This window comes from Salvelinus namaycush, chromosome 3 (genome assembly GCF_016432855.1).
Source record: "Salvelinus namaycush isolate Seneca chromosome 3, SaNama_1.0, whole genome shotgun sequence".
NCBI classification, from domain to species: Eukaryota; Metazoa; Chordata; class Actinopteri; order Salmoniformes; family Salmonidae; genus Salvelinus; species Salvelinus namaycush.
This window is the reverse complement of record NC_052309.1, coordinates 28,279,756-28,299,685: the sequence shown is the minus strand read 5'-3', so window position 1 is coordinate 28,299,685 and position 19,930 is coordinate 28,279,756. Positions and strand designations below refer to the sequence as shown.

The following is a 19,930-nucleotide window of genomic DNA, read 5'->3' as shown; positions in this document are numbered from 1 at the left end:
TGCATGCAGTGCCAGGGCCCTTCAGATACCCTACACTATTTCTGGGAAATGACAAACAATCTATCATCACACCCATTCTAATGTGTGGTGCCTGGGACCTGGGCTATATAAGGGGAGGTGCAGAGGGCTTAGGGCAGTCAGACTTTCTCCTCTGCAGTAGAAGGTTACATTCATGGGAAGATCAGTGTTAACCGTGTTACAGACAGTTGCTGTTTTGTCAATTTGTAAAGCAGCCCCTACTACAAGTCAAGATGTCACTCTGTCTTCAGATGACCTGCAGGCCAGAGCTAAGGTAAAGTATTGCTAATTACTGTAGTTCTATATGTGTGTGTATTATTTAATATTTACATATAGTGTACATATTGATCATTAAATGTTACGTTGTTTCTTTGACAACACAATGGAATGTACCAATTGAAACAAACAGTACAGAGATATACTACCCACGGTTTGGTTGATGCACAATTGTTAAACTGTACTCGACCACGGGCCACTAACTGTCCATTTTTACAAGATTGACAGTTAGCTCTCTGTACAGGCCTATCTATCCCAGTTTTACTCGGTTGCTGGCTCCACCAACTCCATCATGTCCAGGCGAGTGATGATGGACACCCCAGTGGACTCATTTGAGAGAGACCTGAGGAGCATGCAGGACTTCTTTGGGCTGGAGGTGACAGGCAGGCTGGACTCGAACACCCTGGAGGTGATGGCCAAGCCCCGATGTGGGGTCACAGACGTGTCCCGCTACGGACACTTCCAGGGCAAGCCCCACTGGAAGCAGAGCATCGTCACTTACAGGTAGCCTAGATACCGGACAGAGACTCCAGACATTACCAATTGAGTACAAACTACTTGAATCAACTTTGTTTCCACATCATAAAAAAATTAAAATTGTATTTATTTATTTGTAATCGATGTGTTCGTGATGATGTTGAATCAACATGGATATCTAAATGGATTTTTTAAAAGTCAGCAATGTAAAGACATTTCTGGATTTATTTTTTCTTCACCTAACCTATAACCTAAATCCTACATGGTTCAAATGTTGTTGATTTCAAATCAAATCAAATTGTATTTGTCACATGCGCCAGATGTAGACCTTACAGTGAAATGCTTACTTACAAGCCCTTAACCAACAATGAATTTAAGAAAAATAGAAAAAAAAATGTATTAAAGGGGAGCGGTAAAATAACAGTAGCGAGGCTATATACAGGGAGTACCGGTACAGAGTCAATGTGCGGGGGCACAGGTTAGTTGAGGTAATTGAGGTGATATGTACATGTATGTAGAGTTAAAGTGAATATGCATAGATAATAAACAGAGAGTAGCAGCAGTGTAAAAGAGGGGGTGGGGGTGGGGGGGTACAACGCAAATAGTCTGGGTAGCCATTTGATTTGCTGTTCAAGAGGCTTATGGTTTGGAGGTAGAAGCTGTTAAGAAACCTTTTGGACCTAGACTTGGTGCTTCGGTACCACTTGCCGTGCGGCAGCAGAGAGAACAGTCTATGACTTGGATGATTGGAGTCTCCGACAATTTTATGGGCTTTCCTCTGACACCGCCTGGTATAGATGTCCTGGATGCATTGGGCCGTACACACTACCCTCTGTAGAGCCTTGAGGTCGGAGGCCGAGCAGTTGCCATACCAGGCGCTGATTCAACCGGTCAGGATGCTGAAAACCTGGAAACCTTTTGAGGATCTGAGGACGCATGCCAAATCTTTTCAGTCTCCTGAGTGGGAATAGGTTTTGTCGTGCCCTCTTCACGACTGTCTTGGTGTGCTTGGACCATGATAGTTTGTTGGTGATGTGGACACCAACGAACTTGAAGTTCTCAACCTGCTCCACTACAGCCCCGTCGATGTAAATGGGAGCGTGCTCGGTCCTCCTATTTCTGTAGTCCACAATCATCTCCTTTGTCTTGATCATGTTGAGGGAGAGGTTGTATCCTGGCACCACACGGCCAGATCTCTGACCTCCTCACTATAGGCTCATCTTTGTCGGTGATCAGTCCTACCACTGTTGTGTCGTCGGCAAACTTAATGATGGTGCTGGAGTCATGCTTGGCCATGCAGTCATGGGTGAACAGGGAGTACAGGAGGGGACTGAGCACGCACCCCTGAGGGACCCCGTGTTGAGGATCAGCGTTGCAGATGTGTTGTTACCTACCCTTACCACCTGTGGGCTTGTCCAGTTGCAGAGGGAGGTGTTAAGTCCCAGGGTCCTTAGCTTAGTGATGAGCTTTGTGGGCACTATGGTGTTGAACGCTGAGCTGTAGTCAATGAACAGCATTCTAATGTAGGTGTTCCATTTGTCCAGATGGGAAAGGGTAGTGTGGAATGCAATAGAGATTGCATCATCTGTGGATCTGTTGGGGCAGTATGCGAATTGGAGTGAGTCTAGGGTTTCTGGGATAATGATGTTGATGTGAGCCATGACCAGCCTTTGAAAGCACTTTATGGCTACAGACACGAGTGCTACGGGTCGGTAGTCATTTAGGCAGGTTACCTTAGTGTTCTTGGGCACAGGGACTATAGTGGTCTGCTTGAAACTTGTTGGTATTAAATGTCAGTGAAGACACTTTCCAGTTTGTCAGCGCAAGCTCGCAGTCCTGGTTATCCGAAAGGAAACACTTTGAAGTTTGTGGAAATGTTAAAGGAATGTAGGAGAATATAACACAATGAATCTGGTAAAAGATAATACAAAAAAAAGAAGTTATTTTGTATTTTTTTTGTTCCATCATCTTTGAAATGCGAGAGAAAGGCCATAATGTATTATTCCAGGCCAGCTGCAATTTAGATTTTGGGCACTAGATGGCAGCAGTGTATGTGCAAAGCTTTAGACTGATCCAATGAACCATTGTATTTCTGTTCAAAATGTTGTATCAAGACTGCCCAAATATGCCAAATTTGTTCATTAATAACTTTTCATGTTCAAAACTGTGCACTCTCCTCAAACAATAGCATGGTATTCTTTCACTGTAATAGCTACTGTAAATTGGACAGTGCAGTTAGCTTAAATTCTTGTTAATCTTTCTGCCAATATCAGATATGTCTATGTACTGGGAATTTTTCTTGTTACGTACAACCTCATGCTAATCGCATTAGCCTACTTTAGCTCAACCATCCCGTGGAAGGAACACCGATCCCGAAGAAGTTTAAGGTCTTACTCATATCGTCTGCGGCGAGTGTGATCACACAGTCATCCGGAACAGCTAATGCTCTCATGCATGTTTCAGTGTTACTTGCCTTGATGTAAGCATATAAGTTATTTAGCTCGTCTGGTAGGCTTGTGTCACTGGGAAGTTCTCGGCTGTAATAGTTTGCAAGCCCTGCCACATCCAACGAGCGTCGTAGCCGGTGTAGTACGATTCGATCTTAGTCCTGTATTGATGGTTAGTCAGAGGGCATAGCGGGATTTCTTATAAGCTTCCGGGTTAGAGTCCCACTCCTTGAAAGTGGCAGCTCAGCCCTTTAGGTCAGTACGAATGTTGCCTGTAATCCATGGCTTCTGGTTGGGGTATGTACGTACAGTCACTGTGGGGACGATGTCCTCAATGCACTTTTTGATAAAGCCAGTGACTGATGTGGTGTACTCCTCAATGCCATCGGAAGAATCCCGGAACATATTCCAGTCTATGCTAGCAAAACAGTCCTGTAGTTTAGCATCTGCTTCATCTGACCTCTTTTTTATAGACCGAGTCACTGGTGCATCCTGCTTTAATTTGGTCAGATTTGCCAAATGGAGGGTGAGGGAGAGCGTCTCTGTGTGTGGAGTAAAAGTGGTCTAGAATTTCTTTCTCTCTGGTTGCACATTTAACATGCTGATAGAAATGAGATAAAACGGATTTAAGTTTCCCTGCATTAAAGTACTCAACCACTAGGAGCGCCGCCTCTGGATGAGTGTTTTCCTGTTTGCTTATGGCGGAATACAGCTCATTGAGTGCGGTTTTAGTGCCAGCATCGGTCTGTGGTAGTATGTAGACAGCTACGAAAAATACAGATGAAAACTCTCTAGGTAGATAGAGTATCTCATGATAAGCTGTAGACCACACTACCTCAGGCGAGAAAAACCTAGAGACTGCCTTAGATATCGTGCACCAGCTGTTGTTTACATATATGCATAGGCCCCTGCCCAAAGGCTTACCAGAGGCTGCTGTTCTATCCTGCCGATAGAGTGTATAACCTGCCAGCTGTATGTTCTCAATGTCGTTGTTCAGCCACGATTCGGTGAACCATAAGATATTAGAGTTTTTAATGTCCTGTTGATAGGATATACGGGCTTTCAGTTCCTCCCATTTATTTTCCAGCGATTGAACATTAGCTAGCAGGACGGAAGGCAAAGGCAGATTTTTCTGCGAAATTTCCATTTCCTTCTCCAGCGAATGACGGGGATCTGGGCCTGGTCAGGTGTCTGTAATATATCCCTACAGTCCGACTCATTGCGGAAAAAGTATTTGTCTAATCTGAGGTGAGTAATCGCAGTTTTGGTGTCCAGAAGCTCTTTTCGGTCATAAGAGATGGTAGCAGCAACATTATGTACAAAACAAGTTACGAACAACGCAAAAAAACTAACAAAATAGCATGGTTGGTTAAGAGCCGATAAGACGGCAGCCACCCCCTGCGGCGCCATCATATTATCCTTTCAACATACGCCTAGTTTCCTGAATCGGGTCACATTTTAGTGGCCTTTTATTGTCCCCAGCACAAGGTGCACCTGTATAATGATCATGCTTTTTAGTCAGCTTCTTGATATGCCACACTTGTCAGGTGGATGGATTATCTTGGCAAAGGAGAAATGCTCACGACCAGGGATGTAAACAAATTTGTTCACAAAATTTTAGAGAAATAAGCTTTTTGTGCATATGGATTTAATTTTTTTCAGCTCATGAAACATGGGACCAACACTTTACATGTTGCGTTAAAATTGTTTGTTTTTATTCAGTAGACATACTGTATGAGCACCGGTGGAACTAGAAAATAACTGTTTCCACACGGTTACACCAAATCCACCTATAGATATTGGTCTTGAAAATGGGGATAGGTATATTCCTACACTACTAAACAGAAGTGTGCTAAGATATTCAAAACATAGCGAACATAATTGTATTTGCAAGTTATGAGACATGGCAAACAAACAGGATGATGAAAAGCCACAACAAGTACATGATGGGCATTCGGGTAACCAATACATAATACGATAGTTTCTCCTATTTATTTTCCCAGAATTACTGAGTACACGCATGACCTGAGTCGGCGTGAGGTGGACTCCACCATCGCCCAGGCCTTCAAGCTCTACAGCGACGTCATCCCACTGGACTTCAAGCAGATCTACAGTGACACCGCTGACATCATGATCCTGTTTGGAGCCAAATGTGAGTTCTGTTCAGTCACTCCCGTTCAGAGATAGAGTTGATATGTTAAACCACAAGCATGTTTTGTATTTATTAATATAACCTGTCTAGGACTGGAGTTCCGCTAGCGGAACACTTCGCCAACAGCCAATGAAATTGCAGGGCGCCAAATTCAATCAACAGAAATCTCATAATTCAATTTTCTCAAACATACAAGTATTAGGCACCATTTTAAAGATAACATTCTCGTTAATCCAACCACAGTGTCAGATTTCAAAAAAGCTTTTCTGCGAAGGTCAGTTAGGTCAGCAACTAGCAACTAGTCACAGAAAGCATACAGTGATTTTCCAACCAAAGAGAGGAGTCACAAAAAGCTGAAATATTGATCAAATTAATCACTATCCTTTCATATTCTTCATGAGATGACACTCCCGGGACAACATGTTACACAATACATGTATGTTTTGTTCGATCAAGTTCATAATTATATCCAAAAACCTCAGTTTACATTTGGCTTTGCCTCCAAAACATCCCGTGAATTTGCACAGAGCCACATCAAATCACAGAAATACTCATAATAAACATTAATAAAATATACAAGTGTTATTACAAGTTTACAAGTGTTATTCACAGATTTAAAGATATACTTCTCCTTAATGCAACCGCTGTGTCAGATTATTTTTTTTTTTTTACGGAAAAAGCAAACCATGCAATAATCTGACTACGGAGCTCAGAGACCAACACAACCCAAGAAGATATCCGCCATGTTGGAATCAACATAAGTCAGAAATAGCATTATAAATATTCACTCCCAGGAATCCCAGTTCCACAATAAATGTTTGATTTGTTCCATAAAGTCCATCATTTATGTCCAAATTCCTCCTTGTTGTTTGCGCGTTCAGTACACAATCTAAACTCACGACGCGCGGGGAGGTCCAGGCAAAAGTTCAGACGAAAAGTCATATTACTGTTACGGTCGTCGTAATCCTCCTCCTCGGACGAGGAGGAGAGGCGAGAAGGATCAGACCAATATGCAGAGTGGAAAGTGGTCATCTTTTAATTCACGTAGACTGAACACTTAATATACAAAACAACAAACGTGACAAAACCGCAAACAGTCCCGTGTGGTACTAACACTGACACGAGATACAAACACCCACAAAAACCATGTGAATCACAGGCTGCCTAAGTATGATTCTCAATCAGGGACAACGATGACAGCTGTCTCTGATTGAGAATCATACCCGGCCGAACACAAACATCCCAACATAGAAAATAACGCATAGACAACCCACCCCAACTCACGCCCTGACCAACTAAATAAATGCAAGAAAAAGGAAAAACAGGTCAGGAACGTGACATATCCCCCCCCCTTAAGGTGCGAACTCCGGGCGCACCAGCATAAAATCTAGGGGAGGGTCTGGGTGGGCGTCTGTCCACGGTGGCGGCTCTGGCGCTGGTCGTGGTCTCCACCCCACCATAGTCAAACCCCGCTTCCTTGGCCTCCTCCCAATGGCCACCCTCCAAATTAACCCCACTGGATTAAGGGGCAGCAGCGGACTGAGGGGCAACACCGGACTGAGGGGCAACACCGGAATGAGGGGCAACACCGGAATGAGGGGCAACACCGGAATGAGGAGCGGATCCTGGCTGGCTGGCTCTGGCGGATCCTGGCTGGCTGGCTCTGGCGGATCATGGCTGGCTGGCTCTGGCGGATCCTGGCTGGCTGGCTCTGGCTGGTCCTGGCTGGACGGCTCTGGCTGGTCCTGGCTGGACGGCTCTGGCTGGTCCTGGCTGGACGGCTCTGGCTGGTCCTGGCTGGACGGCTCTGGCTGGTCCTGGCTGGACGGCTCTGGCTGGTCCTGGCTGGACGGCTCTGGCTGGTCCTGGCTGGACGGCTCTGAAGGCTCAGTACAGACGGACAGCGCTGGGCAGGCAGACAGTTCAGACAGCGCTGGGAAGGCAGGCAGTTCAGACAGCGCTGGGAAGGCATGCAATTCAGACAGCGCTGGGAAGGCAGGCAGTTCAGACAGCGCTGGGAAGGCAGCAGACTCTGGCCGGCTGAGACGCACTGTAGACCTGGTGCGTGGTGTAGGCACTGGCTGAGCTGGAGAGGAGGAAGGCTCCGACAGCGCTGGACAGGTGGGAGCAGCTGGAGAGAGAACCCGGAGAGACAGCCTGGTGAGGGGGGCTGCCACCGGTGGACTGGTACGTGGAGGTGGCACCGGGTATACCGGACTGTGAAGGAGGACACGCGCTCTTGAGCACCGAGCCTCCCCAACCCTACCAGGTTGAATGGTCCCCGTAGCCCTGCCAGTGCGGCGAGGTGGAATAGCCCGCACTGGGCTATGCTGGCGAACCGGGGACACCATTCGTAAGGCTGGTGCCATGTATGCCGGCCCGAGGAGACGCACTGGAGGCCAGATGCGTTGGGCCGGCTTCATGACATTCGGCTCGATGCCCAACCTAGCCCTACCAGTGCGGCGAGATGGAATAGCCCGCACTGGGCTAAGCACGCGTACTGGGGACACCGTGCGCTTTACCGCATAACACGGTGTCTGACCAGTACGACGCCCTCTCACTCCACGGTAAGCACGGGGAGTTGGCTCAGGTATCCTACCCGGCTTTGCCACACTCCTCGTGTGCCCCCCCCAAGAAATTTTTGGGTCTGACTCTCGGGCTCCCAACCGCGTCGCCGCGCTGCCTCCTCATACCAGCGCCTCTCTGCCTTCGCTGCCTCCAGCTCCGCCTTGGGACGGCGATATTCCCCTGGCTGAGCCCAGGGTCCTTTGCCGTCCAGGATCTCCTCCCAAGTCCACGAGTCCTGTGTTTTCTTCCACTGCTGTTGTTGCCGCCCTTCTCCACTCCGCTTGGTCCTGTGGTGGTGGGTGTTTCTGTTACGGTCGTCGTAATCCTCCTCCTCAGACGAGGAGGAGAGGCGAGAAGGATCAGACCAATATGCAGAGTGGAAAGTGGTCATCTTTTAATTCACGTAGACTGAACACTTAATATACAAAACAACAAACGTGACAAAACCGCAAACAGTCCCGTGTGGTACTAACACTGACACGAGATACAAACACCCACAAAAACCACGTGAATCACAGGCTGCCTAAGTATGATTCTCAATCAGGGACAACGATGACAGCTGTCTCTGATTGAGAATCATACCCGGCCGAACACAAACATCCCAACATAGAAAATAACGCATAGACAACCCACCCCAACTCACGCCCTGACCAACTAAATAAATGCAAGAAAAAGGAAAAACAGGTCAGGAACGTGACAATTACAGTCCGTAGAAACATGTTAAACGAAGTATAGAATCAATCTTTAGGAGGTTTTTAACATAAATCTTCAATAATGTTCCAACCTGAGATTTCCTTTGTCTTCAGAAAAGCAAATGGAACAGAGCTCGCTCTCACGTGAACGAGCTCAAAGCATTCTGCCAGACCTCTGACTCATTCCCCTCTCATTCGGCCCCACTTCACAATAGAAGCATCAGACAATGTTCTAAAGACTGTTGACATCTAGTGGAAGCCTTAGGACGTGCAACATGACCCATATCCCACTGTATCTTCAATAGGGAATGAGTTGAAAAACGACCAACCTCAGATTTCCCACTTCCTGGTTGGATTTTTTCTCAGGTCTTTGCCTGCCATATGAGTTCTGTTATACTCACAGACATCATTCAAACAGTTTTAGAAACTTCAGAATGTTTTCTATCCAAATCTATCCAAATTATCCATATGCATAATAATATGCATATATTAGCAACTGGGACTGAGTAGCAGGCCGTTTACTCTGGGCATGCTTTTCATCCAAACGTGAAAATGCTGCCCCTATCCATAAGAAGTTTTAAGAGCAATTGTATTAAGAATACTGTTTCTTCCATTTTTAAACCAGACCACGGTGACTTCTACCCCTTCGATGGGCCGAATGGTGTCTTGGCCCATGCAAACTCTCCAGGAGAAGGTGAAGGTGGTGACACACACTTTGATGAAGATGAGTCTTGGACTCTGAGCCAGAGAGGTACAGGATCAAAGAAACAACACCAATAAACCCTACAAAATACTGCAAATCAATTCTGACAGTACCGTCATAGTTTTTACCTAAGCATTTCTCTCTGACTCTACAACAGGGATAAACCTGCTTCTGGTGGCGGCCCATGAGTTTGGCCATGCTCTTGGATTGGACCACTCACGAGACAGCTCAGCTCTGATGTACCCCACATATCACTTTGTGAACACAAAAGGATACAGGTTACCTGCAGACGACAGGCGGGGAGTACAGGCCTTGTACGGTGAGTGAGTGTTCAGCCCACTGTGAGAAGGTGGCGACAATTAAACATTAAACGGCTACATCAGGGCCTGTATTCATAAATTGTCTCAGAGTAGGAGTGCTTATCTAGAATCTGGTCCCCCCCTCTCTTATTCATTCTTAAAGAGAAAACTGATCCTTTATCAGCTCTTCTACTCAGAGACACTTCGTGAATATGGGCCCTGATCCTCACAGTACTAGGGAAAATGGTACTGTGTATTAACAGAATATCTATTTTCATAACCTAATATTTCATGTAGTCATTGAAACATTACTCTTCAATTTGTAAGGTGTCCGGACAACACCAGGTCAGCCGGAACCAACAAGACCCAAGCCTAAACCAAAGCCCAAACCAGAACCTAAGCCTGATCCTAAACCCAAGCCTAGACCAGAATCCAGACCAAACCCTCCAGAAAGATGCAACAGGAACCTTGTCTTTGATGCTGCCAGTACCATTCGGAGTGAGCTGTACTTCTTCAAAGATGGGTGAGACGAACACACACTAACATTCTTTCAATAAGTTTTCAAAGGGAAGGGTACACCTTGCTTTCCAACCAAGGTGCATGAGTTGAGGAGCAAACTTTGTTTTCATGTTATAATCCTGTGTATATTTTGACCACAATGGAAATACATTTTAAAACTTTTGTGTCATCCTTGATTAATTTAATGGCATTGTACGGTATCCACATGTGTGGTTGTATTGTCTTTAAAATGGCCAAATAAATTAATACAAATTTAAACCTGAGGTAAGGAGGAGATTCAGGAACACTTGGAGGACAATGGAATTAAATAAAAACCTTATTTATTACAAGTAGAACATGTTTTTTTATATAGTTTTATAAGTTTAATCAATTTATTTTCATCATGCTGTAAGCACAATTTATTTTGAAATGTAGATGCTTCATAGAAAGTGCTGTTGTATATATCATAAAATGTGCAAGGAATCTTCCTATTGTTGCAATGCAAGCAAGCAAAAATATTGTCAAAATCATGAAACACATTTTCGGTTTGTCTATCAGGTATTACTGGAAGAAGAGTGGCTATTGGAATGGAGTAATGACGAAGACAGTGAAGGGAACCTGGCCTAGCATTAGCCATGTTGATGCTGCATATGAATACAAGGGTCGAGACATCGCCTTACTATTTGAAGGTACAGTATTAGCCTATGCTAGGCTAAGCCCAGCCCAAGTTGCCCAACACAGTAATCCAACAAGTGCACAGTTAATTATCTTGCTTTAGTAATAGCAGTGCTTAGATAGCCTAGGTACTAAATTTTCTGGCACTGGTTTGAGTGGGAAGGATAGAGAACCTGCTCTCTCCCATATCTGGAGTATACACTGAGTATACCAAACATTCCTAATATTGAGTTGCACCCCCCTCAAACGTTTTGGATACTCAGTGTGTAACGATCCTAATCTTTTCTCCAACATTTCTTCTCACAGGAAGAAGGTACTGGGGCACAAGAGGCCTTACCGTCCTATCAGGTTATCCCAAATCCATCTACAACTTTGGCTTCCCCTCATACGTAACCAAGATAGACTCTGCAGTTCATGTGGCATCCACAGGGAAAACCCTATTCTTTGTGAGAAACAAATACTGGAGGTGCGTGAAAGTCAGACACTAAATGTGTCTAAATATCTTATTAACTAATGGTCTCCTGTTGTATTCAAACTCATATTGAAACCAAATGTACTGCAGTATCCTAAATGTGTTCTGATCTATACCACAGCTTCAATGAAAGGATGAGCACAATGGACCATGGCTACCCCAGAAGAATCTCCCAGGATTTTCATGGTATTGGCAGGAAAGTTGATGCTGCTTTTGAAAACCATGGTAGGTGGTGGTGACACTGAAGACACAATACAATCAACCTACCTCAAGCCTTGACATGTTGCTAATACATCTTCTGTGTTTTCTCCTTCAGGTTACCTGTACTTTTCAGATGGCCCCAGGCAAACCGAATACCACTATCCATCAAAGAGGGTGAACCGTGTCTTGTTGAACTATGGATGGCTGGACTGCTACTAAAAAGAGAATCATTAATAATTTTCAGCTGTACAAAGTATTTATGTTGTCATCAAGAGCTGCATCTACACCCAATTAGCAACATAGTATTTTTCTAGATATATGCACTTTCAAAGATGACTTTACTGATACCAGTTTTGGAACAAGTGTTCAATTTTATCAGAGAACATTATCATGACGAGACCCAGATGCAGAAACAGGAGGCAGATGGTTGGAGTCTTACAATGTTTAATAATCCAAAAGGTGTAGGCAAGAGAATGGTTGTGGACAGGCAAAAGGTCAAAACCAGGAGTCCAGGAGGTACAGAGTGGCAGAAAGGCTCGTGGTCAAGGCAGGCAGAATGGTCCGGTAGGCGGATACAGAGTCTAGAACAGGCAAGGGTCAAAACCAGGAGGACTAGAAAAAAGATAATCGCAAAGGCAGGCGTACAGTGAAAAAAACACTGGTTGACTTGGAACATACAAGATGAACTGGCACAGAAAACACAGGGATAAATACATTGGGGAAAACAAGCGACACCTGGAGGGGGTGGAGACAATAATGCGGACAGGTGAAACTGATCAGGGTGTGACAACATGTCTGATTTTATTGAAATATGTTGAAAATATTTTTCTACAACTTGTGAGTGCATGGAGTTTATTGAGGAATATGTGACAGACCTGATGTTGCACACAAAAACAGTCTATTTCATATAGTCATAGTGCATTTGCTATGAACAATTGTTATGGGAAATTACTATCCTTCTTTGCGGAGGATTTGAATGGGTGAGGGACGCCTAGATATAGAACACCCCACTTTTCACATGAATTAAAATATGTCACTACGTCATTAAAACTATCATGTATTTTTTACTGAATGATACTGTTGTAAACAAGTAGATGTTTTTAGTTTTCTTCTAGGCCTTCAGGCAGGGAATCTACACCAGTTTGAAACTAGAAAGTTTGAGCTAGTTTATTAGCACTGGTCCTAAGTAAAATGGTGGACGCATTCAAACTAGAATTTCTGTCTATGGCGCTTCCTCACTCTCCAACCCATAGAAATATAATACATGTGCTTGACTTGTGGAGCAAACTGACATGAATAGAACATTTAGCAACTCTTCATTGCTTCTTTATTGTTGTTAAACCAACAAGTTTAGTCCAATTGGCCCTTGGCCTTCCTAAGGGTCTTTACTGACTGACCTATGAAGGAGAATTTTATATGTTTTCAAAATGAGACCAATCGCAATATTGCCAATCTATTGGTCAGTTCAAAAACCCATTGCCCAGATTTTTGTAACATCCTTCATGTGTCTGTTGTAAACCCTGATGGGGGCCCAAAGGTGTTGATAGCCTAACAATGAAGAAAACTATTTTATCTAGGCCCTACTTCCACTGTCTTCGAGTTGCTGAATTTTCCTCACTGTTGTCTATGGTTGGGAAGAACTTTTGATAGCTTTTGATAAACACTCTGATGAGGGTTGTAACTCTTTGAGCGGAGTGGCAGGTTCAAGATCATCTCTCTCGGGGGCCAAGGAGCTGTGACTTGTCCATAACTCTGCACGGATCATTCAGGGCACCTGTTTTGATCCCCACCTGGTTAGCTAAAAAAAGACAAATTATAATAATATTTTTTGTTGTTGCCTGTTTTGCATGTTATTTTATACATGTGTCACATCGGTTTGCAAACAATAAAGCCGCATACAAACATGGTCTCCGTTTTGCTTTCTTGAGTAAGGCAGCTCCGTTTTGCTTTCTGTGGTGGTGGGGCAGCCAGCGGAAAATACAGAGTGTAGGGGTTGGTAATGTTCTCTAGCTGCGCCGTAATTGGCTCAGTGTTTTGTCACTCATGGGGACACTACGTTTTAAATGGTCATCCAACTCGAAATTCCAAGTTGGGAACTTGGGCCTCTTTCTAGAGCTCCGACGTAAAGATAACTGATGTCATGATTCAACCTTGTTATTTTTCGAGTTGAGCCTTTAAAAAGTCAGTTGTCTTGAAAAAACTATAAATCAAGAGAATGCCAGACTTTGATGACAAAGTTTGATGACAAAATTTGCCCACAAGAATAATATCTTAATTTAAATTATGGATTGCCTCTTATCCACTCGTCGTCCCCTTATGCCATAGTTTGTACATCTCAATTGTCAGTAGAAACCACATTTGTTTAAGCAAGTCAGCCATATCAGCTGTTTTTTTTAAAGGCAGTAAATGAGGCTGAATGAACTGTTTTGCTGCCAAACAAGGCTCTGCTGATAGCCAGATGTAGCGGTTGTAAATGCTGATAGCCAGGTGTAGCGGTTGTAAGGATTCACTCCATGGTGCTGAAAAGAAAGCTCTGCTGTTGGGACAGCTTTATGTAGGCCCTAACAGTTTGTGGGCACCTTTTGTCTCCGTTATAGTGCAATTAATGTATTGTTTAGTGTTGTGTTGTGGCTTCACTGGCATGCATTTAAAACTTTTGTTTGTTTGCCCCACCAAGATTTACATCCTAAAATTTCCAATGACACAGATATCATTAATATACTAATATTATTTAAGTAAAAGTCAGGAGAGACTTTGCATTGAATGAATGGCAAAGGAATAATGTTCATGAATCATGTACATTCTTGTTTACTTTGAATGTCTAAAAGAGAGCGCTTTCCTTAACGTGGAACGTTTCTAGAACTACAAGTCTACAATCATATTTTGTCTACAACATCACTGACTACAATGACCACAATGCACATTGACATAACACATTTTCCACACACACCTCTCGCCCTGATTGGTCCATTGGATTGGCTCTGTGCTTGGTCGAGTCCCTTACCGGTGTGTCGTGAGCAACAACAGAATTGGCGGTTTGCCTTCAAAAGAAAAGGCCCTATCGAAACTGATGCAAAAGTATAATATTTTCGAAAAACATGCCACAATTGGACTAGATAATGCTAAACTAGGTTGGAATGTTGTTATATAAATTAAACAGAAGACAATTATTAGTTAATTTGACAAATCAGTAGAACACACTGTGGATGTATTTGAATTCAGAATTGCATTGGAGGCATACTTATATATGCACTACAGCCTAACCTGCACCCATGAAATGGTGTATCAGCCCACTCAGTGACACCCACAGAACATAACTATGTAGAGTTTACAGACATATTAGAGTCTTAGCTGTTATTGCAGGACTTGACTGTGGGAAACCACCTTTCCAGTCAGTCTATTGTGTGTACTAGACATTCAAATTGCAATTTACAGCATGACCTATCGATTGTGCACCCATGAAATGGGGTATCAGCCTACTCAGTGACACCCACAGAACACAACTATGTAGAGTTTACACAAATATTAGTGTTTTAGCTCTAATCTGGTCATGGGTGCACCTCAGCCACGCTCAAGGTCCTAAACGATATTATAACCACCATCGATAAGAGACATTACTGTGCAGCCGTATTCATCGACCTGGCCAAGGCTTTCGACTCTGTCAATCACCACCTTCTTATCGGCAGACTAAACAGCCTTGGTTTCTCAAATGACTGCCTCGCCTGGTTCACCAACTACTTCTCTGATAGAGTTCAGTGTGTCAAATCGGAGGGCCTGTTGTCTGGACCTCTGGCAGTCTCTATGGGGGTGCAACAGGGTTCAATTCTTGGGCCGACTCTCCTCTCTGTATACATTAATGATGTCGCTCCTGCTGCTGGTGATTCTCTGATCCACTTCTGGTTGGCGCCCCCCTTGGGTTGTGCCGTGGCGGAGATCTTCGTGGTCTATACTCGGCCTTGTCTCAGGATGGTAAGTTGGTGGTTGAAGGTATCCCTCTAGTGGTGTGGGGGCTGTGCTTTGGCAAAGTGGGTGGGGTTATATCCTGTCTGTTTGGCCCTGTCCGGGGTTATCATTGGATGGGGCCACAGTGTCTCCTGACCCCTCCTGTCTCAGCCTCCAGTATTTATGCTGCAGTAGTTTATGTGTCGGGGGGCTAGGGGCAGTCTGTTATATGGAGTATTTCTCCTGTCTTATCCGGTGTCCTGTGTGAATTTAAGTATGCTCTCTCTAATTCTCTCTTTCTCTCTTTCTTTCTTTCTTTCTCTCTCTCGGAGGACCTGAGCCCTAGGACCATGCCTCAGGACTACCTGGCAAGATGACTCCTTGCTGTCCCCAGTCCACCTGGCCGTGCTGCTGTTCCAGTTTCAACTGTTCTGCCTGCGGCTATGGAACCCTGACCTGTTCACCGGACGTGCTACCTGTCCCAGACCTGCTGTTTTCAACTCTCTAGAGACAGCAGGAGCGGTAGAGATACTCTCAATGATCGGCTATGAAAAGCAACTGACATTTACTCCTGAGGTGCTGACTTGTTGCACCCTCAACAACTACTGTGATTATTATTATATGACCATGCTGGTCATTTATGAACATTTGATCATCTTGGCCATGTTCTGTTATAATTTCCACCCGGCACAGCCAGAAGAGTACTGGCCACCCCTCATAGCCTGGTTCCTCTCTAGGTTTCTTCCTAGGTTTTGGCCTTTCTAGGGAGTTTTTCCTATCCACCGTGCTTCTACACCTGCATTGCTTGCTGTTTGGGGTTTTAGGCTGGGTTTCTGTACAGCACTTTGAAATATCAGCAGATGTAAGAACGGCTATATAAATAAATCGGAGGTGTTCCTGTGGATGTATTTCAAGGCCTACCTTCAAACTGAGTGCCTCTTTTTCATGAGAAAATCAAAGAAATCAGCCAAGACCTCAGAAAAAAATTGTAGACCTCCACAAGTCTGGTTCATCCTTGGGAGCAATTTCCAAATGCCTGAAGGTATCACGTTCATCTGTACAAACAATAGTACTGTCACGTTCTGACCTTAGTTCTTTTGTTATTTCTTTGTTTTAGTATGGTCAGGGCGTGAGTTGGGTGGGTTATCTATGTTCATTTTTCTATGTTGGTTTTTTCGTTTGGCCTGGTATGATTCTCAATCAGAGGCAGGTGTCGTTAGTTGTCTCTGATTGAGAATCATACTTAGGTAGCCTTTTTTCACCTGGGTTTCGTGGGTGGTTGTCTTCCGTGTCTGTGTGTTCCACATGGAACTGTTTTGGTTTTAGTTCGTTCACTTTATTGTTTTGTATTTCAGTGTTCAGGTTTGTTCCATTAAATATTCATCATGAACACTTAACACGCTGCGCTTTGGTCCTCCTCTCTTTCTCCCAACGAAGATCGTTACAGAATCACCCACCACCAAAGGACCAAGCAGCATGGTATCGGGCAGCAGCGAGATCTGGACTATATGACAACTTGGGACGAAATAGAAAGGTGGTCGGTCGACCCAGGGAGAGTGCCGGAGCCCGCCTGGGATTCTCTGAAGCAGTGCGAGGAGGGTTACAGGAGAATGGCGTTGGTGACACGCACACGGCAGCACAACAGGCACGAGAGGCAGCCCCAAAAATGTATTGGGGGGAGGCACTCGGGGAGTGTAGCTAAGTCAGGTAGGAGACCTGAGCCAGCTCCCCGTGCTTACCATGGAGAGAGAGGTACCGGGCAGGCACCGTGTAATGCCGTGAGGCGCACGGTGTCCCCGGTGAGCAGGCATAGCCCGGTGCGGTACATAGCAGCGCCTCGTATCGGCCGGGCTAGAGTGGGCATCGAGCCAGGTGCCATGAAGCCGGCTCAACGCATCTGGTCTCCAGTGCGTCTCCTCGGGCCGGGGTACATGGCACCAGCCCTACTCATGGTGTCCCCGGTTCGCCAGCACAGCCCAGTGCGGCCTATTCCACCTCTCCGCACTGGCTTGGCTACGGGGAGCATTCAGCCAGGTAGGGTTGGGCAGGCTCGGTGCTCAAGAGCTCCAGTACGCCTTCACGGTCCGGTCTATCCAGTACCACCAGTGCCAACACCACGCACCAAGCCTCCTGTGCGTCTCCAGAGCCCTGTACGCCCTGTTCCTGCTCCCCGCACTCGCCCAGTGGTGCGTATCTCCAGTCCGGTACCACCAGTTCCGGCACCACGCACCAAGCCTCCTGTGCGTCTCCAGAGCCCTGTACGCCCTGTTCCTGCTACCCGCACTCGCTCAGTGGTGCGTGTCTCCAGTCCGGTACCACCAGTTCCGGCACCGCGCACCAGGCCTGCTGTGCGCCTCAGCAGGCCAGAGTGTGCCGTCTGTCCAGCGCCGCCTTCGCTGCCCGTCTGCCCAGCGCCGCCTTCGCTGCCCGTCTGCCCAGCGCCGTCTGAGCCGCCCGTCTGCCCAGCGCCATCTGAGCCGCCCGTCTGCCCAGCGCCATCTGAGCCGCCCGTCTGCCCAGCGCCATCTGAGCCGCCCGTCTGCCCAACGCCATCTGAGGCGCCTGTCTGTCCTGAGCCGCTAGAGCCATCCGTCAGTCAGGAGCCGCCAGAGCCGTCCGCCAGTCAGGAGTCGCCAGAGCCGCCCGCCAGTCAGGAGTCGCCAGAGCCGCCCGCCAGTCAGGAGGCGTCAGAGCCGCCCGCCAGTCAGGAGCAGCCAGAGCCGCCCGCCAGTCAGGAGCCGCCAGAGCCGCCCGCCAGTCAGGAGCCGCCAGAGCCGCCCCGCCAGTCAGGAGCCGCCAGAGCCGCCCGCCAGTCAGGAGCTGCCAGAGCCGCCAGTCAGTTATGAGCTACCCCTCAGTCCGAAGCTGCCCCTCAGTCCGGAGCTGCCCCTCAGTCCAGAGCTGCCCCTCAGTCCAGAGCTGCCCCTCAGTCCTGAGCTACCCCTCAGTCCTGAGTTACCCCTCAGTCCGGAGCGGCCCGTCAGTCCGGAGCGGCCCGTCAGTCCGGAGCGGCCCGTCAGTCCGGAGCGGCCCGTCAATCCGGAGCTGCCCGTCAGTCCGGAGCTGCCCCTCAGTCCGGAGCTGCCCGTCAGTCCGGAGCTGCCCCTCAGTCCGGAGCTACCCCTCAGTCCTGAGCTGCTCCTCAGTCCGGAGCTACCACTCAGTCCAGAGGCGCCCCTCAGTCCAGTGGGGCCATTTAGGAGGGTCGCCGTTCCTAGGAGGCCACAGAAGCGGACTAAAACTATGGTTGAGTGGGGTCCACGTCCAGCGCCAGAGCCGCCACCGCAGACAGATGCCCACCCAGACCCTCCCCTATAGGTTCAGGTTTTGCGGCCGGAGTCCGCACCTTGGGGAGGGGGTGGGGTACTGTCACGTTCTGACCTTTATTTTCCTTTGTTTTGTCTTTAGTTAGTATGGTCAGGGCGTGAGTTGGGGTGGGCAGTCTATGTTCTGTGTTTCTATGTTTAGGTTTGTCATTTGGCCTGATATGGTTCTCAATCAGAGGCAGGTGTTTTTCATTGTCTCTGATTGGGAACCATATTTAGGTATCCTGTTTTCAATGTTGGTTTGTGGGTGTTTGTTTCCTGTGTCAGTGTTTGTGCCACACGGGACTGTTTTCGGTTAGGATTACTTTGTTATTTTGTATTTGTGTCATGTTCAGTTGATTATATTAAAACATGGACACTTACTATGCTGCGTCTTGGTCCAATCCCTGCTACACCTCTTCAGACGAAGAGGAGGAAATCTGCCGTTACAGTATAGATGATGACAACAGTGCTGTTTATCATAAGCATGGCCTTATTTCTATTACAGGATATTGGATGACTGTCATTCATATTCCATTCACCCAATTCAATGTAACATCGATAGTTTTAGGCTACTACATGATACTCAAATTTTCCCTACAGTATACCCATCATGAGGTTGCTACAACCTAGCCTATGCATGACAGTTTAGGAAAGATAGGTGCACACAGATTGAGATACATTTGTTAGCTGACAGACAGTGGCACATGGACAGACAGGTATGTTTATCCCCGTTTTGTTCCGTTTAATAACCATTTTAACAGAATCGGCAGAATGAATAGACCCATGATTACGCGTAAACACAGTTCACTTTCATAGCAGCAACATTGTATTCCTTCTCGCATCTTCTCATTTGTGGACTTCAATGCACAATGCAATCCAAGTCAAACCATATAACCGCTATACACAGGATACATTGTTGTCACCATATTAGCTAAAGTAACGTCATAGTCAACACAGCTAATAGAACTAAAGCGTTAGTAAACCCGCTACAGTCATGCAGTAACATTACAGTGTAGAGTCAGTAAGCAGTTTAGCAGTTACACCGGCGGACCCCGGTGGCAATAAATTAGCCAAATCAAAAGCTTACCTTGACTTGGAAGAGTTCCAGTGTTGTGTTGGACAGTCATAGCCAGCTAGCTAACATAGCATCCCTGTGAGCAGGGTGTTTAAGTAGGCTAAACTAGCTAGCTGCATTTGCTACA

General features: G+C 46.2%; 1 protein-coding gene across 1 annotated transcript; it reads left to right on the top strand.

The window, feature by feature from the left end:
• The first annotated feature begins 640 nt into the window (after nucleotides 1-640).
• mmp30 (matrix metallopeptidase 30) lies at nucleotides 641-11,697 on the top strand. The gene is made up of 9 exons (XM_038988928.1): nucleotides 641-798; nucleotides 5,222-5,370; nucleotides 9,256-9,381; nucleotides 9,491-9,652; nucleotides 9,960-10,155; nucleotides 10,689-10,819; nucleotides 11,112-11,271; nucleotides 11,399-11,502; nucleotides 11,594-11,697. Exons 1-9 carry the CDS (start codon nucleotides 647-649, stop codon nucleotides 11,695-11,697), a joined length of 1,284 nt encoding a protein of 427 aa, XP_038844856.1. The 5' UTR covers nucleotides 641-646.
• Nucleotides 11,698-19,930: the final 8,233 nt, after the last annotated feature.